This window comes from Budorcas taxicolor, chromosome 1 (genome assembly GCF_023091745.1).
Source record: "Budorcas taxicolor isolate Tak-1 chromosome 1, Takin1.1, whole genome shotgun sequence".
In the NCBI taxonomy this organism is placed as follows: domain Eukaryota; kingdom Metazoa; phylum Chordata; class Mammalia; order Artiodactyla; family Bovidae; genus Budorcas; species Budorcas taxicolor.
This window is the reverse complement of record NC_068910.1, coordinates 321,054-348,946: the sequence shown is the minus strand read 5'-3', so window position 1 is coordinate 348,946 and position 27,893 is coordinate 321,054. Positions and strand designations below refer to the sequence as shown.

Sequence of the window (27,893 nt, the reverse complement as noted above, 5' to 3'; positions counted from 1 at the left end):
GCACGCTGGATGCCCACGACACTCAGCACCCTGGACAGGGACCCTCCAGGCGGGGCCCTCAGGGCCAGGAGGCAGGGAGGAGAAGGGCCCAGCCAGGACCCAGGCTCCCCGTCCCCCCTGCAAGGACCCCGGGAAGGAAAGAAAGCCCTCTGCCCAGCTCAGGTTCTGCTCCCACCCTTCCCCTCCTGCCTAAACCCTCAGCATACACTCTGGCACCACCTCCACTGAAGCAGCTGCGAACACAGGGCCACCTGCAGGTGCTGCAGCCTCGCTCCCCTCCGCGGGAGCTCCGCTGGGGCTCTGACGGCGCCTCTCTGCATCTGCTCAGGCCAAGCCACTGCCTGACCTCCAGCCGAAGCCCAGGCACCCAGAGGTGCGGGAGGCGGCAGCCACACAGCCTCCCAGAGGCGCTTCCCCTGGTCGGCGCCCCTGATGCTGTGGAAGCCCCAGGCCGGCCCCCACGCCCCAGCACTGCACATCCCCGGTGGGGCATGACTGGCTACCCTGGGCCCTGCACCCAGACCGTCTGGACCGGAGCAGGGAAAGCAGCCACCGGAATCCCACCTAGGGACATGCAACAGGAAGCAGTAAGCTCCCACAGGGAGCGGGGCCTCCAGCTGCGCTGGGAAGCGGACTGTGACCAGTGGAGAGCGGGGCCTCACAGGAGTCAGGGGTGCCCGCGGAGAAGATGGCCTCGGGCCCCGTGGGCTCTGCGCACTGGCAGAGGGCCCCATCCACCCAGACGTCCAGGGGAGTCTTCACTCTAAAGCTCCCCTGCATGGAAAGAAACCCACGCCTACGCTGGAGGCGGGGGCCCCCCCTGTGGGGGTCTCCTCTGGGGACGCCTGGGGCCAGTGCAGGAGGGAAGCTGTGAACCCCTCGTGCTGTGATGCCCACAGCCCAGGTGCGAGTCCACAGCGGCAGGCTGCAGTGCTCACCAGGTCTCCATCCCTGGGGTCAACGTTTCTGCTCCGTCCAAACTGACGAACCCTGTGTGTCCTGGCCAGCCCCTTCCCACCTGGCTATTGGGCTGCCCCGCCCCCGCCTGCCTCCACTGTGACAAAGCCCCAGCTATGGAACCCCGGCTCCCAGTCCCTAGAAAGACACCCTCCCCACAGAGGAGAAGCCGTGGCCTCAGACCGATGCAGATCCAGGGCTCTGCCTCTGCTCCCTGGGCCAACGGAGCCAGGAGGGCCGCCTGGGGACCCGCACTCACCCGCTGGGCCAACCGCTGCTGCTCCTGGTCCACACCGCCCTCCCCGCGCCGCAGCGTCACGCTCCGGGGCTTCGCAGCTGCCTGCCTGTCTGCTGTGGCCACACGGACCAGCTCGTCCTGGAGCACAGCCTGCTCCCAGTCGCACCTGGGCCAGAGGAGAGATGGAGACGCAGATGCAGGCGCGGCTCACGCAGCTGCTGGGGCGGGCACGTGAGGGCCGACGGGACGCCGCGGCCGCCAGGGAGGGTCAGGCCCCAGTGACGGTCCCCGGGGGCTGGGGGGACACTGCCACACGTCCTCAGCTGGCTGAGGACCCAGAGACCCAGTGCCCGATGAGAGATCCACAGGGCAGGGGTCCAACCCCACCACCCGAGGCCCCTTTGGAGACAGGCAGGGGACAGCCCACCTCCCCGCCTCACCCCAGGGCTGCAGGGTCAGGAGCAGCAGCCTTGGTTCTCAGTGTTCAGCTCTCCATCCTGAACGTGTCCCTCCCCTTGGACCTGTTTCTAGTCTCCCTAGTAAAATCCTCCGAGAGAAAGAAAAAAGCAGCGGAGAAGGTCTTAGAAGTGCTCTTTATCAGGGGGTAAACAACTCAGAGTGAAAAAGGCTGCAGCAAGTCGGCCCGGGGGGCACGGCGGGCATGAGGCCTTGAAAGCCACTCTCTGCCGCATTACGGCCCCAAGACCGAGGACCAGATGCGGTGCCTTCAGCAGTAACAACGCTCCCAAGGCAGGTATGGCAGATGCAAGGTAATTAGAAGGCTGGGTAAAAAGAGCAAGATAACAAAATTTTACACGACTTTGAAAAACTTAAGTCTAAACTGGAGGAAAAAAGACATTTGAAAGAGATAGTCCAAAATGTTAATATGGGCTGATGAATCTATGGGTGGCTTTTTCACTTCATACATATCCTAAGCCTTCCATTAGCACGTGTTACTTGAACGTTTTTTAAAATGCTTAAAAGAATTTTTTTTTAAATTCTGGTCAATTGCTTGGAGGCCTCTGGGGATTAGGGACTGGGCGCTCTCAGAAGGTGGGTCCTTCTGAGATCACAGGATGGATGTGGCTGCGCTGATCTGAAGAGGGGACTGCCCAGCAGGGATGACCCAGGCCCCCCGCCCCCCAAGGGTAGCTGCCTGCGTCCATTAGAGGCACAGCCTCACGGCTGCAGACGAGCCCCTCAGTACCAGCTGAGGGCTCGCTGAGCCACACTGCAAGGACCCCACACCAGCCCCGGGGACCCTGAGGCCTGGAGACACGGTGTGCCCAGGGCCTCCGCGCTGTCTGCCAGCCCTGCCCAGGCCAGGGCGCTCGCCAGGCTAAGGCCTGTGCTGGGGAGGCACCCACACCTGGAGCCAGGCCATGAGCGAGCTCCTCCAAACACGGCTGCACACACCCGCAAGGCCACAGAGCCCTAACCTCCCCCATCCGGAGTCTCCTCTCATCACACGAGGACCAGTGGCACCTAAACCGCAGGCCGGGCATCCCACCAACGTAAGACAACGTGAGGTACCAGACCCCCGGCCTCTGGGCGAGGAGACGGCACCTGGTGAGGAAGGCGTGGCCCGGGGCAAGTGGCTCCTCAGCATACCTCTCAAGGGGGTCCACCTGTACCCGCGGAGGCCCCCGGCCACTGCTGCAGTCCGGCCTGGGTGGTTTCGAGTCTGCAGGGGTGGACAAGAAAAAGTCAGCAGCAACCCACGGACAGAGGGAGGCTCAGCATCACTCGGAGAGGGCCCGGGGGGACACCCCTGGGTGGACACAGTCATGGTGGTCACCCAGGAGAGGGCCCGGGAGGGCGCCCCCGAGATGGACGTGGTCATGGTGGTCACCCAGGGGAGGGCCCGGGAGGATGCCCCGGGATGGACGTGGTCATGGTGGTCACCCAGGGGAGGGCTCGCGGGGATGCCCCTGGATGGACACAGTCATGGTGGTCACCCCAGAGGAGGGCCCGGGAGGACGCCCCCTGGATGGATGTTGTCATAGTGGTCACCCTGGAGAGGACTTGGGAGGATGCTCCCGGATGAACGTGGTCATGGTGGTCACCCAGGGGAGGGCCCAAGAGGATGACCCGGGATGGACGTGGTCTTGGTGGTCACCCTGGAGAGGGGCCGGGAGGACGCCCCCGGATGGACATGGTCATGGTGGTCACCCAGGGGAGGGCCAGGGGGGTATGCCCCGGGATGGACGTGATCTTGGTGGTCACCCTGAAGGGGGCCCGGGAGGGGGCCTGTGGATGGACGTGGTCACGGTGGTCACCCAGGGGAGGGCCCGGGGGGGATGCCCCGGGATGGACGTGGTCATGGTGGTCACCCTGAAGGGGGCCCGGGAGGGAGCCTATGGATGGACGTGGTCACGGTGGTCACCCAGGAGAGGCCCTGGGGGATGCCCCTGGGTGGACGTGCCCTGGGCCAACACAGAACACGGCCTTGCCCTGCTGTCAGGAGGGTGGTGCCCTGAAGGCCCCTGGCCTGCACCCTGCACAGACAGGATGGCAGGGTGGCTGGGCAGGGTGGACGCCTGAGCGCAGTGACAGACGCCCCCCTCCGACCTCTCAGCTGCTGGAACCCAGGCACCCTCCCCAAGAGGCCAGCCAGCCAAGGGGAGCTCCCCGTCTCCACGCTGAGAGGTCAGCGGGGGTGCGGCCTGCATCTCCTGGGCCCCTTCTCCAGGGCTCTGACCTGAGCGTGGCCAGCGCCCCCGGGAAGGAAGTCTGTGCACCTTTCCACCGGCGTCACCTCGAGTGTGACGGTGCTTCAGGCTGTCACGGGAAGCCTTCCTTCCTGCAGCAAGAACCCGGGGGTCTCCAGGCAAACCCACTCACTGTCCTCCTCCAGCACGCGGCGACAGCGCGGCTCTGTCCCCCCGCGGCCCCAGCTTCAGTGCCCCCACACGGCGGAGACCTTGGCCAGCGTCTCCGCCCCCTCACAGGTGTCCACGCCTGGCCAGGTGGGCCGCAGGAGACTCGGCAGGAGAGCCAGGCTTTGGGAGGAAGGTGGGGGTTGCCGCTCCCAGGCCCTTCACAGCTGCCAACCGCAGAGGCTGGGGGCCCGGGCAGGCCCCGGGCCTCGCTGGGCACACCCCTCTCCAGAAGGCCAGGCAGGCGCACTGGAGGGCCTCGCCAGGAGCGTGCAGGAGGCGCCGCTGCCCGGTGTGGGCCTGACGGAGGCTCCCTGGACTTAGCGACTGGCTTCCCACAGCTCTCCTGACGTAAGATTGATCACGCTTTTGCTTTCCACGTAGTTTTCCTTTCTCACAACTACAAAAGTAATGTGCGCCCCCTCTGCAGAGCCCGTGGCCAGCCCCCCACGGCCACGTTCCATGGCACCCTGCCGGCCCTGCCGCTGGGGTCGGCATGAGTGAGCCGACTGTCCGAGGGGCTGGGCCTCGTCACGGATGCGACCGTCTGTGCACGTGTCCCTGCGGCCGTCAGAGGGCTCCTCGGCCCTTGGCAGGTGAGCACGGCTCATACTCCCCAGTCTGTCACTCATTCTCTCATTTTTTCTAAATTGTCTCTAATTTTACAGTCATGTTTCCCACCCTTCTTTATTTAAAGTTTCTTCATTATACTTTCATCTCTGACTTCCTGACATGCACTTGGGGTATGGTGTGACTTAAGGGTTTAATTTTAACTTCTTTTTCTACTTAGAAAAATTAAAGTAAGAAAATTTATTTTAAAAATTATAAAAAATTTTATAAATTATAAATTTATATAAATTAAAAAGGAAAATTAAAGAAGTTTAATTTTAACTTCTTTTAACTTTCTTTATCAGTAGAGTAAAAGCAAACACTGCTTTTGAAAGTAAAAGCAGGGACTCCCCAGGCAGTGCAGGGGTTAAGAATCCACCTTGCAATGCAAGGAACACAGGTTCAATTTCCGGTTGGGGAACTAAGATCCCAGATGCCACGACTACTGGGCCTGCGCACCACAAGCATAGAGGCCATGCACAGCAAGGAAAGATCCCGCACGACCCAAGGAAGATCTCACGGGCTGCGGCCAAGACCTGGTGCAGCCAAATAAATAAAAACCTTACAATATACAATAAAAAAAGCCCTAAGATCAGCCCATCCACACTGACGGTCCTCCAGCCTCCGAAAGCCAACACTCACTCATCGTCAGACATCGAAACACTCCGTTAATCCAAAACCGCGCAGTTTCCTTTTCCGGTCGTTTAGCATGGCTTGCCAGATCTTAGTTCCTCAACTAGGGACTGAACCCACGTCCCGTGCAGTGGAAGCTCGGCGTCCCAGCCACTGGACCGGCAGGGAGTCCCTAAGGCGTGTCAGGAGCCCCAAGGCAAACAGTGCAGGGGACGGGGTGTCACGAGGCCCGGCCAGCAGCCCAGGCCCCGTCCCTGCGCCGCACACTCCAGACAGGAAACCACACGTGGTCTTGAGACTGGTGCAGCTGCGCCACACCTGAGCCCGGCCCCCCACCCGAAGGGCCGAGCCGCAAAGTCCCGCTCCCGCGCCGGCTCCCTGGAGCCCCCAAGTAACGAGCCCTCTGCTCTGTGCCGCTGGGCCCTGATGAGCGCCGGTGTCCCACAGGCACGGGACACTGTACCCTGTGGGGTCCCACACTCAGACCCTCCCAGAGCCCAGCACCACCATCCCAGGACCCCAGGGCCAGGACCCCAGAGCTGCAAGGATGACACCAAGGCCACCCCATCACTGCCTCCTCCTGTGCAGAGAGGCTGGCACAGCGGGGACTCTGCCCTAGACTCAGTGCTGGTCAAGGAGGCTCTGCAGATACTGCCGTCCCTAGACGGGAGTGCGCCCCGCGTCGGTCCCTTGCTCCTGGGCGGTGCTTCCCGCAGGCACCAGCCAGGGCTCTGGGCGCTGTCTCCAGGAGGAACTCTCCACCCAACCCCTGCCCAGACCCGCCACCCTGGCCTACCTTTCTCCCGGCCTCCGGAGGAGCCAAGGGCAGCAGCTGGAGGGGCCAGCGGCCCGACTCTGGACGGCTGGCCGGGCTCCTTCATGCGGTTAACCACGTTTTCAGACAGCTGTGGTAAGGATTGAGGGGAACGGTTAGATTACAGAACCCTGGGGAAGTGAAGACGCCCCTCACCCACACCCCGAATTTCTGAGCAGACCACTTCCTCAAGACCAACTCCCATAATACACTGAATTCCACGCAGAACCACTCGTGCAGGCCCGGCACCCACCAGCAAATGCCACCCCAGGTCTGGGCTCCTCGGGCTGGCTTCCCGGCTGCACCCACTGGCCCCACACTCAGGGCACCCTGAGCTCCCCGCTTGCCCCTGCCCTGACGCCCGCGCCCCACCCCGAACAGGTGCACATCTCTGCCTCTGCCCCTCCCCCCCTTCCCTGGGGGCACCCAGGGTCCTGGCACGGACAGCACCAAGCTAAGGACCTTCTCTCCCACTCCAGAGAGAAGGCAATGGCGCCCCACTCCAGCACTCTCGCCTGGAAAATCCCATGGACGGAGGAGCCTGGTGGGCTGCAGTCCATAGGGTCACAGAGAGTCGGACACGACTGAAGTGACTTAGCAGCAGCAGCAGCTCCCACTCCACTGATTTAGGTCATACCTGAATGGTCTTGTGGTTTTCTCTACTTTCTTCAACTTAAGTTTGAATTTGGCAATAAGGAGTTTATGAGTTGAGCCACAGTCAGCTCCTGGTCTTGTTTTTGCTGACGGGATTGAGCTTCTCCATGTTCAGCTGCAAAGAATATAATCAATCTGATTTCGGTGTTGACCATCTGGTGATGACCACATATAGAGTCTACTCATGTTGTTGGAAGCGGGTGTTGGCTGTGACCAGCGCGTTCTCTTGGCAAAACTCTATTAGCCTTTGCCTGGCTTCATTCTGTACTTCAAGGCCAAATTTGCCTGTTACTCCAGGTGTTTCTTGACTTCCTACTTTTGCATTCCCGTCCCCTATAATGAAAAGGACATCTTTTTTGGTGTTAGTTCTAGAAGGTCTTGTAGGTCATCACAGAACCATTCAGCTTCAGCTTCTTCAGCATTACGGGTCGGGTCATAGACTTGGATTACTGTGATATTGAATGGTTTTCCTTGGAAACGAACATTCTGTCATTTTTGAGATTGCACCCAAGTACTGCATTTCGGACTCTTTTGCTGACTATGAGAACTACTCCATTTCTTCTAAGGGATTCTTGCCCACAGTAGTAGATATAGCGGTCATCTGAATTAAATTAGCCCATTCTGGTCCATTTTCATTCACTGATCCCTAAAATGTCAAAACTCACTCTTGCCACTTCTTATTTAACCACTTGCAATTTACCTTGATCTATGGGCCTAACATTCCAGGTTCCTATGCAATATTGTTCTTTACAGCATCGGACTTCACTTCCATCACCAGTCATACCCACAACTGGGCGTCGTTTTTGCTTTGGCTCCGTCTCTTCATTCTTTCTGGAGCTATTTCTTCACTCTTCTCCAGTAGCATATTGGGCACCTACTGGCCTGGGGAGTTCATCTTTCAGTGTCCTATCTTTTTGCCTTTTCATGCTGTTCAGGGGTTTTCAAGGCAAGAACGCTGAAGTGGTTTGCCATTCCCTTCTCCAGTGGACGTTTGGTCAGAACTCTCTCCACCATGGCCTGTCCGTCTTGGGTGGCCCCACACGGCATGGCTCATAGTTTCACTGAGTTAGACAAGGCTGTGGTCCATGTGATCAGTTTGGTTAGTTTTCTGTGATGGTGGTTTTCATTCTGTCTGCCTTCTGATGGATAAGAGGCTTGTAGAAGCTTCCCATTGGGAGAGTCGACTGATTCCCATTGGGGAATCTGATCTGGCTCTTGTTCTGATGGGCAGGGCCATGCTCAGTAAACCTTTAATCCAGTTTTCTGTTGATGGGCGGGGCTGTTCCCTCTCTGTTGTTTGGCCTGAGGACAAACCCTGGCAGGGGCAAGGGCAGTGATGGCGGCCTCCTTCACAGGACCTGCACCCAGTGTATCCAGGGACCCCGACCCCACGGCAGGCCTCTGTCGACCCCACGCCTCCGCAGGAGACACTCACAGCAAGTCTGGATCAGTCTCTTGTGGGGACGCTGCTCCTTCTCCTGGACCCTGGTGTGCACAAGGTCCTTTCTGTGCCCTCCAGGAGTCTGTCTCTCTGCTTCCCCAGTCCTGTGGAAGCTCTGTAATCCAACCCCACTGGCCTCCAAAGTCTGACTCCCTGGGGGTTCCCAGCCCCTTTGCCGGCTCCATTACTTGCTGCCATGGGTGCACTCTGGGGAAGTGCCTCGTATCCTACCAGCCTCGTCCAAAGGTCTGCAAATACCCCGCGGGCAGGGGCCAATTCTCAGCCCCTCCCAGCGCCCCCAGGGCCACACTCACAGCAGAAAATCGAGCACAGCCTGATTCATCCACCCTGGTTCCCCCATGACCACCGGACCATCAAGGCTTCCCTCCACGGAGGAAGTGAGGCAGGCCAGAGGGTCGTGAAACAGTGACTAAGCGAAGCAGCCCGCGAGGGGAGAGGCCCGAGTGACAGCCCCTGAGAGTGCTGAGCCACTTTGCTGAGGGCCCAGTACAGGCGTGGCATCACAGAGCACGGGGAGGGACGTGTTGAAAAGAGGACCTGAGGGTGGAGCGCACGGCAGCAGCTCCGCCTCAGGGGCCTGGGAGACGAAAGTGCTCCCCGCGTGCACAGAGGCGCTGGACCCGCACAGGAAGAGGACACAACATGTGCGTGCAGGACAGGCAGTGGCTGGAGAAACCACGGCGTGCTTCCCGTGAGACATCACAGAACCATCGAGAAAGGCAGGCAAGGCCCGTGCCTGTCAGCGTCAGAGGACGTCCCGCGATCTCGACTTCGTAAAGCAGATTCACAGCTGGAGGCAGACACACCCACGCCCTCCAGTGTGCGCACCGCTCACGCGCACCTCACACGCTCCTGCGGCGCACCCTACACCTGGGCAGGAGCACGTGGGCCAGGACCGTCCCTTCTGGCACTTTTGTGCTGCCGTTTTTTACCATGAACATTTTTTTAGCAGCTAAAATTAAGATAATAATAATTGAGCCCATCTGGTATTTAATCAAACAGCTAATTGATGACTCCGGGACAAGAGAAGGCCGAGTGAGCACAGCAGTGGAAGAGGACTGAGAGTCCAGAAAGAAACCTACGGATCTCAGCTTGACTGATGGACAAGGTGCCAAGACCACTTAACGGGTAAAGAAGTCTTGTTAACAGATGGTGCTCGGACACCTAGCCACCCAGGTGCACCAGGATGAAGTTAGACCCCCACCTCACACCATATACCAAACCTGACTCCAAAGGGATTGGAGACCAAAACACAGCAGTTAAGACAATGTAACTCTCAGAAGAAACTGGAGGGGTAAATCTTTATGACCTTAGCTTTGGCAGTGATTTTGCAGACAGGACACTGACAGCAGGAGCAGTCAAAGAGAAAACAAATGTACTGAACCTCATCAAATTAAAGCATTCTGTTTTTCAAAGGACACAATGAAGCAAGTTCAGGGACAATACACAGAATTTGCAAATCATATATCTGACAAGGATATGTACCTAGAATATAAAAAGAACTCCTACAACTCAACGATACAAAGAAAAATAATCGAATTAAAAAACAGGCAGTGAATCTGAAAGATCATGTCCTTAAAGAACACACACAAATGGCTTAAACCAAATGAAATATCCTTACTCAAAAGAGACATGCAAGTTCAAACCACAGGAGATATCACTTCACACCCACTACAATATCCATAATCAAAAAAGTCAGGTGGTAGCAAGTGTCGGCCAGGACACGCACAAGTCAGAACTCTAACACCCTGCTGGTGGCAAATAAACGGTGCCATCGCCACGGAAACAGTCTGCAAGTTCCTCGAAAATTTAACACAGAGTCACCGTTGAGCCTGGCAGCTCCACTCCGGTACCGCTCAAGAGAATGCAAACTCACGCTCACACTCATCTCCGCGTGTGAGCTCACATCAGCATCATCCGTGACAGGCAGAGGTGGGAAACTCACATGTCCATCAACTTGTGTTCACATCAGCATCACCCGTGACAGGCAGGGGTGGAAAAACTCACATGTCCACCCACAGGTGTTCACATCAGCGTCATCCGTGACAAGCAGAGGCGGGAAAAACTCACATGTCCATCCACGGGTGTTCACATCAGCGTCATCTGTGACAGGCAGAGGTGGAAAAACTCACATGTCCATCCACCTGTGTTCACATCAGTGTCACCCGTGACAGGCAGAGGCGGGAAAAACTCACATGTCCATCCACGGGTGTTCACATCAGCGTCATCTGTGACAGGCAGAGGTGGAAAAACTCACGTCCATCCACCTGTGTTCACATCAGTGTCACCCGTGACAGGCAGAGGCGGGAAAAACTCACATGTCCATCCACGGGTGTTCACATCAGCGTCATCTGTGACAGGCAGAGGCGGGAAAAACTCACATGTCCATCCACGGGTGTTCACATCAGCATCATCCGTGACAGGCAGAGGTGGAAAAACTCACATGTCCATCCACCTGTGTTCACATCAGTGTCACCCGTGACAGGCAGAGGCGGGAAAAACTCACATGTCCATCCACAGGTGTTCACATCAGCGTCACCCGTGACAGGCAGAGGCGGGAAAAACTCACATGTCCACCCACCTGTGTTCACATCAGTGTCACCCGTGACAGGCAGAGGCGGGAAAAACTCACATGTCCATCCACCTGTGTTCACATCAGCGTCACCCGTGACAGGCAGAGGCGGAAAACTCACATGTCCATCCACCTGTGTTCACATCAGCGTCACCCGTGACAGGCAGAGGCGGGAAAAACTCACATGTCCATCCACGGGTGTTCACATCAGCATCATCCGTGACAGGCAGAGGTGGAAAAACTCACCAACTGGCATGAAGGATGAGTAGAAATAACGGAGCATTGGCCACGAAAGGGGATGAAGGATTCACACAGGCCACAGCACGGGGACCTGAGGGCATCCCGCTTAATGGAGGAGTCCGCACACTGTACACCCTCCTCGTGTGAAACACGCAGAACAGGCAGCCCTCCAGGGATGGAGGCGGCGCGCTGCCTCGGGGATGGGTGAGGGCTAAGACAGGGACTGACAGGTGGAACAGGGTGAGAGGTGGGTTTTTCCACATAGTATCTGATATCTCCATTTCAAAACTAACATGTCGTTAAAATTCAAGAAGCATGTGAGTGGTGAGTGCTGAGAAAGAATAAAATACAGTCCTGCAGGGCCGGGCACACGTGGGGATGGTGGGAAGACCCCTCAGAGGAGAGAGCACTCATGGGGACACCCTGCCCTGAAATGAGGCGGCCTGCCAGGCTCACATCTATAGCATCAGGGGAAAAAGATCTCATCCCGAGCAGAGGGATGAGTGCAGACCTCTGAGAGGAACCAAACCCAGTGTGTCTGAGTGCCTGATGGAAGCTGTTAGGAGGAGGTAGACCAGATGACCAGGCTGGAGAGGAGGACCAAGACCTGAAGACCACTGAGCCTGGGAGCAGGGAGGCTATGGTGGGTGGGAGAGCTCCGCACAGGGGAGATGGGCTCTGGTTTCCTCTTCCCAGGCCCCCAGGGGGACCCACCAAACTGCACCACCTGGTGAGCGAAGGGTGAAGGAAAACATTGGCAAGCTTCTCAGTGGAAGGAGATTCGTAATATTTTTTAATGTTGGTGCAAAATAAAGCAAGGAATATTTTTAATCAACAAATACACAGACACACACACAGTAGTCATGCGAGAATAAACACCATCTGGGCAGCGCTCCCTGCACCAAGAGAGCCAGAACGGAGGCCCCAGAGCAGGCAGGTCTGGGGACTCGGTGCCCGAGGCCCACCAGTCACTGTGCTGTCGGAGCTGGTCACGGGGAGCTGGGCGTGGTCAGGGGGCAGAGGGCCCAACCCCAAGCAGCGCTGGCAAGGAGGAGCCCGCCCACATCCAGTTGTGGGGCCCTGACCCACTGCCCCCTTCTGGAAGCTTCCTGTTCCACACCCAGAAATGGGGCCCAGCACACCAAAGCGGCCAGTGCAGGGCGAGGACAGGGGCTGCGGGGCCAGATGGGCCTGGGTCAGAAGCCAACCAAGCAACCCCTAGCTGCCTGGCCTCGGGCAGGGAACCCTGTCTGCTCCGTGTGCCCATCTGTGGCATGGCAGTAACTCACGGTGTGGGCAGTCACACGCTGAGCCACACAGGGCAGCCCCAAGGCCCTCGGTGAAGAGACTGCACACCCGGCTAGACACAGGTGCAGAGCGGGGTGACCCACAGCACGGCACACAGCGGGGCGTCGTTCCTACAGAAACGGGGAGGTGCCACGTCATGGAGGCTTGGGAGCGCCTGGAAGGGTTCAGGAAGGCGGCAACTGCTGGCCTGTAAACACAGATGCATCCCACAGCCTTCGACGGGTGAGGGGCAAGTGACCCCCCGGCTGGGGAGGGCGCGTCCTCACTGAGCACAGAACCAGTGTGTGTGCACGTCCTTGGTCCAGCCCAGCAGTTTCTGTCCATGGGAAAACGCCACGGCGAGTGGCAAACCTGGGGCAAGGAGCTAGGGGCGCCGTGGCCTCAGAGCACGGGGCAGCCTAGAGGGAGGGTGAGGTGTCCCCACAGTCTGGAAGGGGCGGCAGCTCCCAGCTGTGGGAGGAACTCGACCCGGCAGGTGCCAGGGGCTCCCCTGAAAGACAGGGATGTGACCAGCCCGGCCCAGGCAGTGGGCACCTCCACCTGCCAGGCTCCTGGCCTGGCCCACCCCACTAAACAGACAAAGGCGTGTGCGGGCCCTCAGGGGTGCTCGGTGAGGGCAGCCACGGGGAGCTGGGTGGCGGCCAGCGGACAAGTCAGCTCACACAGCAGGGCAGGCCCCAGGAGGAGGTCTGCAAGCCACCTCTCCTGCCACGGACGGTGCTTTACTGAGCCCAAGGCAGGCAGTGGAAGGCGGAGCACGCCTGTGTTCACCAGCAGCCTACTTACTTAGGAAAACATCAACACGAAAATCAACAGCTTTTAGTCTGAGAAAGCGACCCCTCTAGACTCGTGTGAGAGGCAGCTGCAAGGAGGCTGCTTTCTAAGCACTGTTCTTCGCATCAAGTGAGGCTCTGGGTGCCCCAGGTGACGTCTGCACGGCCTCATGCAGGATGCGGGGCGGGGGCCTTCACACCGCGGCCGCTCAGGCACCGTCTTCCGAGGACCCTCTGGGCCCCGCCGGCCGCACCCTCCTTCCCTGGCCCACGGCTCCTGCAAGCAGCCGAGCACCGCACAGGCTCCCGACAAGGCCCGTCTGTCGGAGGCTCCTGGGGCCCACATCCAGCCCCAGGTGGCGCTGCCCTCCTGCGGCTCTAAGAAGATGCCTCTGCTTTGCTGCAGCAGTTGCCGTGGAGATTTTGTTGGCTATTCCTTCAGTTTTCTGGGAGCTGAAATTAGATCCACAGATTAAATCCAAGAATCTAGACAAGAAGAGTCCTGGCGGGCGCTGGCTGCCAGCACCCCAGGGGCCCTGCAGGTGACAAAAACAGATGAGGCGGCCTGGCAGTACAGCGGGGCAGGGACGGCGGTGAGAGCAAGGCCCCAGGGAGGGCAGCGGCCTCACAGCTCTAGCCAAGGGTTGCCACAAGGAAATGCAGACCAGTCTTTTGATGTTTACCCCAAAGAACTGAAAAGTGAATTGATGCAAAGCCTCCAAGTTTCAAAACGTTGTGAATACCCTGAAGTTCCTGGGCTGATGGTTTCATTCAAGAAGTAAGGAGCCGGGGCTTAAACCCCTGTCCAAGGGTCCTGCCTGTGAACCTGGCTCCGGGCCCCATGCTGGAGCCAGAGCCCAGGAGCAGAGCTCTCTCCCCGCAGAGCAGAGCCTGCAGGACCTGGGATGGTGACCTCTGACAGAGCAGAGGGAACCTGTGAACAGGTCCTGAACCCGAGGAAGAAATTCCCCAAGGATGGGGCCAAGTCCTGCATACATACAGAGGGGCACAGAGGCGTGGAACGGCAGGGCAGGGGCACAGACCCTCCCCAAGGGGCGGGCGATGACAGAAGGTGGCACCAGCACACACAGGCCCCGGGAGTCGGGCCTGGGAGCCGCTGGAGGCCACGGGAAGCACCTGAGGATGAGACGGAAGCGGGCTGTGTCCTTGGCATTAACCTTGGGGTGATCACTGACCCAGCAGCTGGTGGGGCTGCCTCTGAGAGCAAGGCCGCTGGACCCGCAAGGAAGGAACCTCCATTGCAGTGGTCTGGATTCTATCACCACTGCCTGATACCTGCTCAGAAGTAAAATTTGCCTTTTCAAAACACATGAGCCTGCTAGCACCGCAAGGACAGATTTGTGGGAGGCAAGCCTGTGGGGAGAAAGAACAATTTACCAGAGATCCAGGGGAAGGAGGGAGATCGAGTGTTCCTGAGGGGAAAGAGGAGAGGGTGAAACAGAAGCAGGTGGAAGGGAAGACGCAGAGCTGTCACTGGACATGGAGCAAAAGCGCATCCAGCCTCCAGGTGAGGACCGGCTGGGATGGAGCTTCACACGTGAGGAACATGACGCGTTCCAGAGGGGCAGGGGGACACGTGAGCCCAGGGGAACCGCAGGGAGACAGCTCTGGGCTGGCTTTAGAATCCAATCACCAACAGCTCACAAGCAAGGACGAAGGAGGTGGCCGGGGCGGGTTGCAGGAGGGAAGGAGGGCTGAACAGGAACCGCTCTTCAGGGACGGCAGCGGGATCCTGGAAACCAGGGGGACCGCAGGAGATGCACAGTGATCTCCCTCCGGGGTGGGACCCGCGGGGTCCAGAGAGCAAGTGGACTCGAGATGAGCCTATAGGAGCCAAGCGGGCAGCCCCTTATGTCTACACTAGTTGGCCGTTGGCCCGGGAAGATCAGCAGGGCGCTGCACAGTCACAGGTGCCAGCATGGAATTCCACCTTCCATGAGGGACACACCCACAGTCACCTGGGTGCCCACACCATGTAAACTCATTACTGGCTACACCACGGTACTACCCAGAGGACCTTACTGGGCGGCCAGAGGTGCCCTGATCGCCAGCTCCGCTGCCCCCACACACAGCGAGTCTGGGAGCCCAAGCCGAGGAACAAGGGCACCATCCACCTTCAGGACGACCCTTATCCTTAACAGCTGGGGTCTGAGGGAGGGACCAAAAGCGCCCTGCTCCCCTGCAGAATCAGCTCCTTTGTGTCCAGAGACCTCAGCACCGGGAGATGTCGTGTTCTGGAAGCACCGAGGAGAACCCACCTGGAAAGTGTCCGGCCTGGGACCAGCACCCAAGCCACACTGCCAGACTCCACACCCAGATGCGGCATAAGTGTGCTCGCAGCGAAGCTGGGGAGAACTGGGTGATCCGACTCCTGGCTGTCTTGGTCGGTGTTTCCTGTTGTGAGCCATCCACAGCACTCACCAGTGGTCGGCGCTGAGCAGGGCAAGAGTGGGGAGGGCTCACGATCAAGCCAGTGGGGCACCTGTGCTGAGCGCAGCCCTGCCCCGCACACAAGAGGGAGCTGTGGCCCCTGGGGGTCAGGGTCCAGGCCAGGTCCCCTGGCCTCTCCTGCGCTTCACGCTGATTCTAACAGGTGCTAAACCAAAGGGTGATGTGACGGGACACAATCAGGAGTGCTGATGGTGGCAGACATTCGAGATGCACGTCACTGGGCAACGGCGAGGTGGAAAAGGAAGTCTGCTGCACACATGAGGAAGAGTGAAGCCTTGAAAGCATGAAAAGAGGAAGAGAGGCTCTCAGGTCACAGGTCGCCAGCTTGGATGAAAATGATCGTCAAGTCGCCAATCCACCACACAATGCAACTCGCGTGTACTAATGATCCGGAAGCTCGTGAGCAAGGCGCCTGCACTCCCCAAGCTTACAGAAGAAAAGCAGGCTATAAGGACGCAGAGGAAGGGGTGATGGAGAATATTAAAAGATAAAATCGCCAATTTGATAAAGAGTAGCTATGAAAAGCGCACAGCTAACATACTCAGTGGTATAAGACAATGTTTTCTCCCTGAATTCAGCAGCAAGACATGCGTCCTCACCACTTCTCTCAATACTGTAGTGGGCGCTCTAGCCAACACAACAGGACAGGAGAAAGAAAGCAAGGGCATCCAGACAGAGAAGAAAGAACTGTCTTCATTTTGCAGGCACCACGATCGTACCTACATAAACCCTAAGGAATACACACACACCAGAAAACCCTATTAAAGGTAATGAATGAGCTCAGCAAAGGTTCTGGACACAAGATCAATATACGAAAATGAACTGCATTTCCATATGCTAGCAGTGAAGGATTCACAAATGAAATTAAGGAAACAATGCCATTCATAATAGCATCATAAAGAATGAAATGCTTGGGAATAATTTTTAAAGAACTGTAAGCCTTATACACTGAAAGTATAAAACACCACTGAGAAAAACTTGAAAAGATCTAAATAAAGAAAAAGAGATTTCACATTCACAGACTAGAAGACTCCATATTGTTAAAGTGACAATTCTCCCAACATAATCTTATAGATTCAATACAAACCCACAGAAGCTGACAAATTGAGCTTAATATACGTGTGGGCATGCAAAGGGCTTAAAACAGCCAAACAGTTGTTGGGAAAAAAGGAACAGAACTGGAGTTTTATACTTCCCTATTTTGAAACTCTCCACAAAGCTTCGATAATCATGACAGTTTTGTACCGGCAAAAAGACGGACATATAGCATACAGATCAGTGGAATTTACACAGAATTGAGTCAAGATATAAATTCTGAACCCTTATGTTTACGGTCAACTGATGTTCACCAAGGTCCCAAGATAATTCAGATGGGGAAGGCGTAGTCTTTTCAACAATGGAGCTGGAAAAAGTATTTCATAGAAAAAAAAAAAAAGAAAGAAAGAGACTGACAGAGCTCAGCACGCTCAGGTGCTTGAGCCAAATCCAACTCAAAACCTGATTTTATGAATGGAGTTTTACTGGTCACAGCCACGTCCACTCATTCCACATGCTACCTACAGCCGCTTTCACCATGAAACAGCCGAGCTGAGTGATAGAGACGTTCTGCTCAGCAAAACAGCAAGTATTTACTTTCTGGTCATCTACAGAAAGACTGCCAACACCTGACTTAGAGCCTTACTTCACAACATCCACAAAATTTAACTAAAAACGGATAAATGTAAAAGCCAAAACCATAAACCTCTTAGAAGAAAACCCAGCAAAAATTTCCACAACCTTGGGTTAGGCAAAGATTTCTGGGATATGACACCAAAGTCCAACCACTGAAAGAAAACCATTAATAAACTAAACTGCATCCAAACTACACAGATTTGTACTTCAGAGACACCATGAAGAAAATCAAAAGACAAACCACAGACTGGGAGAAAATATCTGCAAATATCTGCAAATCATAACATCATAAAGAAATAAATCTTATAACTCAATAATAAAGACAAATAACCCCATTAAATCTATTAAAAGTGGGTAAAAGATTTGAATACACGTTTCACCCCAAAAATATGTGAGTGGAAAATAAGCATAAGAAAAAACATCCAACATGATTAGTTATTCGGAAAATGCAAATTCAAACAATGAGATACCATTTCGCACTCAACTAGAATTGCTATAAACAAAGAGAGGGTAACAAGGTTCGGTGAGGACATGGAGAAACTGGAATCTCACACACTGCTGGGGGAAACGTAACACAGTAGAGTCACTTTAGAAAATAGTTTGACAGTTTCTTAAAAAGTTAAACCTAATTTACCAAATTTTAAAACAGAGTGACCTAGCAATTCTACTCTTAAGATATTTATCCAAGAGAAATGAAAACATTATGTTCACAAAAACACATATACACAAATGTTCACAGCAATATTATTCATAACAGTCAAGAACTAGAAACAACTCAAATGTCCATCATTGTTTGACTGAATAAATAAAACCCAGAAAGTCCGTATGAGATGCCATTTGGCAATAAAGAGGAATTACCAAGACACCAACGCCGAAGAACCAACACCAAGACCATTGTTCTCAGTGACGGGAACTAGACATGAAACATCTATGACGTATTTATATGAAATATCCTGAAAAGGCAAAAAAAAAAGAGGCAGAAGGCTTAGTGGTTACATGGTGCAGGTAGTGGGAACAGGGAATGACTGCAAATAGGTACTAGGGACCTTTTAGGCTTTGTAATGTTCTAAAATTCCATTGCGACAACTGGTCAACTCTGTAAATTTGCTTTAAAAAAAACACTGAAATGGTGAATCTGATATGTAAAATAAATTGCAGCAAAGTCATTTTTTAAAAAAAAAATCAGATAAAATCTTTCCAAAGCTCCACCTGTTTGGAGAACCACCATGTTGCATCAAGGGTAAAGTGTGAGCAGCCCCGCATCACCTGTCCAGCCGCATCACCTGTCCAGCCCCATCACCTGGCCGCCTCTCTCCCATCCCACCCGTGTGGCTGCCAGCACACAGGCTACGGGGCTGGCAACTCTGAGCTTCCAGCTCGACCACAACTTTGCTGTACCCAGGGGTTCCTTCCCTCCTTGAACTTGTTCCCACACCTCTGACACAGGGATGAGGTCTCACAAGGTCAGCCTGGGGACCAGATGGCACAGCACCCTGAAACCACTCAACTCAGAACAGACAGTCCTCTCCCCGCTGGCCCGGGGCCATCACTACCATCACCTCCTCAGGAGCGCTGCCTGACCAGCCCACCAGGAAGCCCCACCACTCTTATCCTTTTTGTTTCCTTCATGGCCCTTGCAGGGGGTTTTTCTTCTTTTTTTTCTTTCTTAGCTCCTCATCCTGGGCTGAGGTCTCCATAGGGTCAGACCTTGTGCTTTGTCCCCTGTTGTGTCTGCCAGGCCAGGCCCAGTTCACAGTGAGCACTTGCTGAGGTGGTGGGGTGAGTGTGGTACCCAAGCCTGCGTGGAGGGCACACGGCCTCCAGTGTGGGCACATGGGGGCTGTCCCTCGTGTCCCACTACCTCCTCCGGTCTTCCCCTCAGCAGTGCTCCAGACCTGCCTCCTGCAGCACCGAATGATGGTGAAGATGGTGTAGCTCTGAGGGTGAAAGGAGCCTGGAGACATCGCTAGAGCAGCAGCCTTGGGGAGGGACTTGGGCAAGGGAGGAGGACAACTGGTTGGAAGAGCCTACATACTGGCAAGAAAACAGAGCTACACAAAGAAGATCTTAATGACCCAGACAGCCACAACCGTGCTCACTCACCTAGAGCCAGACCTCCAGGCAAAGACACCAGACATCCTGGGTGAAGTCAAGTGGGCCTGAGGAAGCATCACTATGAACAAAACTAGTGGAGGTGATGGAATTCCAGCCTGAGCTTTTTCAAATGCTAAAAGATGATGCTGTGAAAGTGCTGCACTGAATATGCCAGCAAATTTGGAAAACTCAGCAGCGGCCACAGGACTGGAAAAACTCAGTTTTCATTCCAATTCCAAAGAAAGGCAATACCAAAGAATGTTCAAACTACTGCACAATTGTACTCATCTCACACGCTAGGAAAGTAATGCTCAAAATTCACCAAGCCAGGCTTCAAAAGTACGTGAACCGAGAACTTCCAGATATTTAAGCTGGATTTAGAAAAGGCAGAGGAACCAGAGATCAAATTGCCAACATCTCCTGGATCACAGAAAAAGCAAGAGAGTTCCAGAAAAACATGTTTTTGCTTTACTGACTATGGCAAAGCCTTTGACTGTGTGGATCACACCAAACTATGAAACATTCTTAGAGAGATGAGAATACCAGACCACCTTACCTGCCTCCTGAGAAATATGCAGGTCAAGAAGCAACAGTTAGAACCAGACATGGAACAGACTCGTTCCAAACTGGGAAAGGTGTATGTCAAGGCTGTATCTTGTCACCCTGCTTATTTAACATCTATGCAGAGTACATCATGCAAAATGCCAGGCTGGAAGAAGCAGAAGCTGGAATCAAGATGGAATTATCAGTAATCTCAGATACGCAGATGAGACCACCCTTATGGCAGAAAGCAAAGAGGAACTAAAAGCATCTTGATGAAAGTGAAAGAGGAGTGAAAAATCTGGCTTAAAACTCAACATTCAAAAAACTAAGATCATGGTATCCGGTCCCATCACTTCCTGGCAAATAGATGGGGCAACAACGGAAACATTGACAGACTTTATTTTCTTGGGTTCCAAAATCACTGCAGATGGTGACTGTAGCCATGAAATTAAGCTGTTGTTCCCTGAAGTAGACCTATGACCGACCTAGATAGCATATTAAAAAGCAAAAACATTACTTTGCTGACAAAGGTCCGTCTAGTCAAAGCTACGATTTTCCCAGTTGTGTATGAATGTGAGAGTTCGACCATAAAGAAAGCTGAGTGTGGAAGAACTGATGCTTTTGAACTGTGGTGTTGGAAAAGACTCTTGAGAGTCCCTTGGACTCCAAGGAGATCCAACCAGTCCACCCTAAAGGAAATCAGTCCTGAATATTCATTGGAAGGACTGATGCTGAAGCTGAAACTCCAATACTCTGGCCACCTGATGTGAAGAACAGACTCATTGGAAAAGATCCTCATGCTGGGAAAGATTGAAGGCAGGAGAAGGGGACGACAGAGGATGAGATGGTTGGATGGCATCACTGACTCAATGGACATGAGTTTGAGCAAGCTCTGGAAGTTGGTGATAGACAGGGAAGCCTGGTGTGCTGCAGTCCATGGGGTCACAAAGAGCCAGACACAACTGATGGACTGAACCAAACTGAACTGAACATGCTGACAGGCAGCCAACTTTACTGAGTCACCTAAACTAGCCATGCGAGGGGGCCCCAGGAACAGTCTCATACAGGACATTCTGGCCACGTGCATACCTCCTCTTACCGGAGGATGACATTAAACATACTAACTGAAATGACATCTTTATGTATTTCACACATGCTTGCTCAGAAAAAATGGAAGTGAATATAATTGCAGCATTTTGCATTAATTAAAATTTACCTTCCTTGGAGTTAGGGCTTGAACTCAATATGTAAATTAATGCCAGTAAGTGTGCGGTCCATGGGGTCACAAAGAGTTGGACATGACTGAGCAACTAAAGTGTGCAAACTAGCAGGGCCTTGGCACATAATTTTAAGGGAACTAGAGGGCTTTCCAGGACTAGGCTTGGGGGATTAAATACAAGAGGTCTTTAGAAATGTTTAACTTTATCTGAAGGTGCAGGCAGGCGTTCTTCTTTCGCATCCACTTTCTGTTACATTAATTTCTCATTTGATATATCCAGTAACCTATTCCAGTGATGTTTACTCACCTGCTTAAAGACAAGGTGGACTCCTCAACCTCAAGTCACTTGGCTGCACGAAGACCTTATGCCAACCACGGCACTGCCATCACCTCCTTTCTCTGGCTTCCCTCTCAAGCCAGGCACACGAGTGGATGGATGGATGGATGGACAGATGGAAGGAATGGAGGGAAGAACAGAGGGAGGAAGAGAGGAGAGAAAGGGCTCTCCCAGCTTGGGGCCCTCGCCCACCTGTATGCCTCTGCACAAGTCGTTCCCTGGTGAGTGTGGCCAAAGTTCCCTCTAGTTGAAACAGTTTCTGGTAGAAATAAGCAGGGCACTAGCGCCATGCCTAGCCAGAGGCTGTCACAATTTTCACAGTGCCTTATATATCACTGGGGATGTACGTGGGTTGGAGCTTGGAGTTGTGAGAAAATGCTATTGCTTGTCCTGGAAAGATCTGGGTTAAAGTCCCAGAAGTAACACTTTGAAGAAGTTCCCTAACCTCTCTAAGCCTGATTCTCCAGTTTTAAGGAAAATTTATACTTTGCAGAACTGCTAAAACATGTACCCATCTGTCATAAAACCCCAGAGATGATGCTCCTCTATCAACTTAAAGGAGTTCCCTCGGAAGCCTCTGACTGACCAAATTTTCCAACAATCCCCAAACCAGGTAACAACAGTGGGCGAGTGCCCAGACAGAGCCTGGAGCATCTTTCTGACTCAGGTCTGCCTCTCTCCTCCCAAAAGGAGCTGAGCCGTCTTCTCCCCGTTTTGTCTTTGCCTCAAGTCAGGTCAAGACTGGGTAACACCTAGTAAGCACCAAAAATGCTAAGTAGGCTAGGCAGAGAATAGAGGACCCCACAAAACACTGTACTTTTCCTGAAGACATGGACACATATCATCTTATCCTAGGGAGCATGAAGGATTATTACAGCGTCTCCTTTAAAAGAAAAAAAAAAAGATGTAGTGACTGAGACTCAAAAGATAAAGCTGTTCACTCCAGGTCACACAGGTAATGAGCATCTCTGGAGAAGTCAGAGCGCCTGACTTCCTTTTCTGAGCCACGTCCCTAATTAGTGAATTCACCAAGGCCCTGGCTGGGTGCCTTCCATGGACACTTGGTGCCTGCTTCACTGGGTTCTCCATTTAATCACTCAGCACCGGTCTAAAAGCACCGACGACATGCGAGGCACAGGTGCAGGAAGAAGGGGGCTCCTGGAGTCGGCCTCGCTCAGTGCCAGCTTGCTAGCTTGCCGTGAGAAGTGCTTCAAGCCTCAGCGCCTCGGCTGTCCTCCATCCACAAAATGGGCCAACAGAACCGACTTCTCAGAGGGCCACGGAGAATTAACGGACGGGATACCCGCAAAGGGTGCACCACAGCCCACGGCCCGCGCTGAGGACTCAAACGTGAGCCTGGGGAGGCTGTGGTCGGACAAGAGCTTCGGCCTCAAGGCGGAGACACTGCGGCAGGAAGCACAATCAACAACTAAAGCCTGCGCCTAAGTTTTGAACAGTGGTGAGAGCCACGGCAAAAACCCGTGTGCGGCCGCGGGGGCAGACGCTTCAGACCTTGTCACGGAAGGACGCGGAGGCGAGACCTCAACCGCAAGAACTGAGGAGCGGATTTGAGGGAAACTGGAGGCGCGAACGCAGGCGCGAGCGGGGGTCGCGAGCGGAGCAGGTCGCACCTCGACGGACGGGGAGGCCTTGAGGCCAGCGACCGGGGGGCGGGGGCCGGGAGGGGCTGGCACGGGAGCTGGTCAGTCAGGTCGGCAGCGCTGCTCCGCAACTCAAGGGGTGCAGCTCGTCGTCCTCTTACAGGCGTCGTCGTCCGAAGGCGGCGAGGACGCGGATCCGGGGCGATTCCAGGCAACGAAGCCCCGCCCGCCACCCCCGCCCACCCCGTCACCCGGAGGAGACCAGGCCGGAGGCGCCCTCCCCCTCGCGGCCCTCTCGCGGCCGAGAGACGGCACGCCTCCAAACGCCCTCCCGCCGGCCGCCCGCTCACCCGGATGCCCTGCAGCACCCGGACCCGCTCCTCCTCGTCCATCCCGAAAGACGCCCTGCGGCCCTCGCGGCTCTCGGCGCTGCCCATGGCGGGAGGCGGCTCAGGAGCGCCGGCGCTTACGGGACCGGCGCCACCTGCCAACAAAGCCGCGTCCTATTGGCGGCCGCTCGGAGTCCAGCCAATCCCGGCGCGGGCCGCGCGGCATTGTGGGGGCTGTAGTCTCCCGGCGCCTCCCGCCGGACCGGGAGCACGAGGCGCGGCGTCCGCGTTCAGACAGGGCGCGGCGGGATGGCTGAACGAGGGGGCCAGGCCGAGGGGGCCAGGACACCAAGGAGGCCGCACCGGGCGGGCGGAGCCGCCTCCGGTTCGCAGTGAAAAGGCAGCGAACGGGCCTGTGACAGCGTCCTCGGCGCTGAGGAAGACGACGACGTCGCGATGCGGGAGAGAAGCTGGGCCTGGGGGACGCTCCTCTCGGGAGGAGGCGGTGGAGGAGGAAATTCGTGCGAGGCCCCAGAGGCGGGAGAAGGAGGCCAAGGGTCCAGCTCGGAGAGCGTGAGGGAGCGGAGCGGACCGGAGGAGAGCGGCCAGGGCCTTGCCAGCAGGAGGGCGGGAAACGGTCCTCAGCGTTCAGGAGACACGCGACGTGCCGGGGCGTCGTGTTCACGCCTGTCTAGCTGGGTCACGGGACGCGGTGAGCAGAGAAGTGCTGACATTGATCTGCCCAAGTGCGCCCCAAGCGGAGTTGGGGACGTGGAACTGGGGCACCCCCTGCGGTGTCCCAAGGAAGAAAGAACAGGAAGGGGGAAAAAAGGAGGATCTCGGAACGCAGGAACGGGAAAAGTCCTTCTTCCCCCCTGTTGTAGCCATTAAGGAATTTCAGGTCCTCCTGAGCAGTATAACCTGTGTCCCCTTCTACCCCGGTAAGGAGAACGTACTTGCCTGACTCTTCCTTCACCCAGTATACGTGCCTCATCCAATCAGCAAATGACTGGCAAGACCCCTATCCCACTCCTTGCACTCTGGGTATAAAAATGGACCAAGGACCCCCATTCAACTGTTGGCTCACCCTTGAGCCAACCCATTGTTTTAACAGTGTCTCCCACTCTAATAAAGTTTATTTCTCTCTCATTCTGTCTTGTGTCTGGAAATTCTTTTCCAGCCCCCAACCGGACCACAACACCCCCAATCCTGACTGCTCCCTGAAATAGTAAGGATCATTTGGAGCCTCTTGAAACCTGGAAGGGCAGGGGTGAGGAGGAGAGGGTGGAAGAGAGAGTGAGCCGCTCTGAGTTCCAGTGGGTGGCGGGCAGGGGGGAGCCTAAGAGGATTTTTATTCTCCAGAATAACAGGGACATCTGCCAGTTTCCTTCAGATTACTTTGATTAGCAAATCTCCCCACATCCCTTCCATCCTCCATCTCTCTCCTATAAACAGAGCCTGAGTAGGGGATTCAGGTGCAAGTTGTTTATTGGCAGACTACCTCAGGAGAAAGCCGAGATGCCATCAAATTTGTGAAGCTCTCTGCAACCCCACAGTGGAGGACATCTTTGCAGTAGCCGTGGACATGGTTGACAAGGACCGTCCCCGAAGCGCAGCCTGGTCAGTGTCCAGAGCACCACCTGCCCTTCACCACCATCTGAATGTCCAGGCAGCCTCCCCACTGCCCCGCCCTGGCAGACTCCGGTGGTTGGGGGAACCTCCTCTATCCAGCCTCCTCTTTCCACGGGGAGAAACAGGCATTAGCGTGACACTCGGGGAGGAGTTCCCGTGGAGACTCTCTCCCCTCATCTCTGAGGTCGGCCTGCCAGCTCAGAGCGCGCGCTTCCCACGTGGAGGACTCGGCTGAGAGTCTGGGTCGGTGAAGGATGGAGGCGCTTCCCATCTGCCTGCCTGGCAGGTTGGACGTCTGGAGGTGTCAGGCCTGGGCTAGTAGCATCACACCTGCCGTGCCCACCTCCTTCGGCCCAGATGGAGGGAGCGGCCGCAGAAGTCCACTGTCCCTCTTAGCAACAGAAGAATTCCCAGAAGCCAGTCTCTCCTGGAGTGGCACTGGTCACCCCAGCCAGGACCAGGCTCTGGCAGAGGGGCAGGGTGGCCTGGGCGACTTTGACCAGCCAATCACTCCCGGCGTCTGACAGAACCAGCCGCCAAAATCAGGAGGCCTCTCCAACGCTGCAGGTCCCCTGCAGGCTCTCCCGACATCCAGGCAGTGTCGCTGGGGAGCAAGCCTCCAGGCGGGACCTGCCTCCTCCAGCACAGACTCTGGCCCCGCTCCGGGCAGAGGCTCCATGTCGGGCGGGCACAGCCAGGCCCAAGCTCGCGAAGCAGCCCGGGCACCACCACGGCCTTGGGGGCCGCCCAAACTGACCTGCCTCGGCGGCTCCCCCGGGATGTCGCGCCCGCACTCCCCCACCCCTGCCTCTCACCTCACAATGCTGTGTTTTCTTCCCTCCTGACAAGATCACTCTCTGGATCGTTGTTGCCTGTTATTTGTTTATGGTTGATCTCCAGGCAATACCGCCCACACAGCTCCCAAGACAGAAGCTTCAAAGCCGAGGGACTGTGTCGGCTTCATTCATTCCGGAGTTCCTAGCACCTGGCACAGGCCCTGGGACGGACCGCGTGCTCAGGAGTCGGGCCTGGCTGGCTGAGTACTGACCCACTGACCGACTGACTGACTAGGCTCCCCTGCTGGTGAGCCAACCGCTCCAGGTTCAGAGAGGCAAGAATCTGAGTAACTGAGAGGAGAGACTTTCATTTCGGTCCCAGCTGTGCTGCCCAAGTGGTGGCGTCACCAAGTCCCTTCGCTGCCCTCTGCCTCAGTGTCCCCATGTGTGGAACAGGCATAGGTACTGTAGGCACCTGTGGCGGCGATGCGGGATTGGCTGAGCTGGTCCACGACAGCACAGGGGCCCAGAGCAACAGCTGGCAAAAGGAAGCATTCAGTCACGCTAGTCACCGCTACACCATCCATCATCCAAAGAAACCTCCCGAGCCGGGGCTCAGATAGGGGACATGGCTATGAGACCGCAGAGACGGGATCTGAACCGTGGTCCAAACATCTCAGAGGATGAAGCCCTTTCTAAGACTCCACCGGCCGCAGCGCCTTCCTTGGAGTGTGGTCTGCCTGGCCCTTGGGTGTGAGGCTTGGGAGCTAGGATGAAGGCCCAGCAAAGGGTGAGGGCCTGGGAGAGGGGAGGAGGGGCTGTGGCCCCAACTCCCAGACCTGATGGGAGACCATCCTGGCACTGGCTGCCCCACTTCTACCGCCTGCAGCCGCACCCCTCCCCATCAGGGGACTCTTAACAGAGTTCTATGACTTCATCCAAATATATGCACAAACTAAGGAAGCAACACTGCACCCCCAAGAGCTGCAAGTCGGCACGATTCCTCCTGGAGCTGCCTGCCTGCACAGTGGTTCTCCAGCCTTCTGCACCTATTAGCAGGGGAAGGAGGCGCCCACCTGGGAGTGTCGGGTGGGGTCTGAGTAGCCGAAGGGGCCTCCATCACAGCTGCCTGTGCCTTCTCTGCGTTCAAGGTCCCACACTGAGCTGGGGCCACACCAGAAAGGGACTGGGGACCGTCCCCTTTCCTCCCATTATCTCTAGCATCCCTCTCAGCCAAACTGAACCAAAATACCTTCCAAGTGGAAGCCTTGTGTTTGCTGCAAGATAGGTTGCCTAGGTTTTCACCAGTGTGAGAGAGAAGAAAATTTTCTTTTAATTTTAGTTGCAAATCCCTGACTATTACTATATCTAAAGTTAAGCATCTTTTTATTTACACGCTGGTCAGTGATATTCTTCTGGGCTTCTCAGGTGGCGATAGTGGTGAAGAGCCTGCCTGCCAAGGCAGGAGACCTAAGAGACACAGGTTTGATCCCTGGGCTGGGAACATCCCCTGGAGGAAGGCACTGCAACCCACTCCAGTATTCTTGGTGGGAGAATCCCATGGACAGAGGAGCCTGGCGGGCGATAGTCCATGGGGTTGTAAAGAGTCAGACATGGCTGAAATGACTTAGCACGCATTATGCCGGATAGACTGTTTCCATATAGGTCTCCACCAATTATATAGATTTTTATATAGCTTTTATTCTTTATTGAAGATTTCATTGTTTTGCCACTGAATTTAAAAAGCCAGCTTCATGGTAAACTATTTTCCACATGCACACAGTACATTCCCTTCCCTTCTGAGGGAAAGTAACCATCATGTTATACATCATTACCAGTCTTCCTGAGATTTCAGCTGGGGTTCCGTTGGATTTACAGATTAATTTATGGGAGACCTGATATAGCTAACTCTTCCCAAAGGCCGTTGAGTAAACTTTGGTAGGTTTCTTTATTTAGTATTTAGACATTTTTATGAGGTTTCTCTCTAGATATTTTATGGAATTTGTTTCTCTTAAGAATGAGTTCATTTTTCATTTCATTTTCTAATTGGTTTTTGCTCGTATGTAATTAAGCTATTGAT

At 55.2% G+C, this 27,893-nt stretch overlaps 1 protein-coding gene across 3 annotated transcripts in view; it reads right to left on the bottom strand.

Moving 5' to 3' along the window:
- CHCHD6 (coiled-coil-helix-coiled-coil-helix domain containing 6) overlaps nt 1-23,540 on the bottom strand; it is a 109,052-nt gene extending 85,512 nt beyond the window's left edge. For 2 of the 3 annotated variants that reach the window (XM_052646563.1, XM_052646578.1), the window contains exons 1-4: nt 23,427-23,540; nt 6,113-6,221; nt 2,762-2,879; nt 1,217-1,361 (exon numbers count right to left, since the gene is read on the bottom strand). In XM_052646563.1, coding sequence (XP_052502523.1) covers nt 1,217-1,361; nt 2,762-2,879; nt 6,113-6,221; nt 23,427-23,513 — 459 coding nt within the window. In that variant the 5' untranslated portion in view covers nt 23,514-23,540. The remainder of the gene's footprint in view (nt 1-1,216; nt 1,362-2,761; nt 2,880-6,112; nt 6,222-23,426) is intronic. The other variant, XM_052646571.1, reaches the window with a different exon arrangement.
- Nucleotides 23,541-27,893: the final 4,353 nt, after the last annotated feature.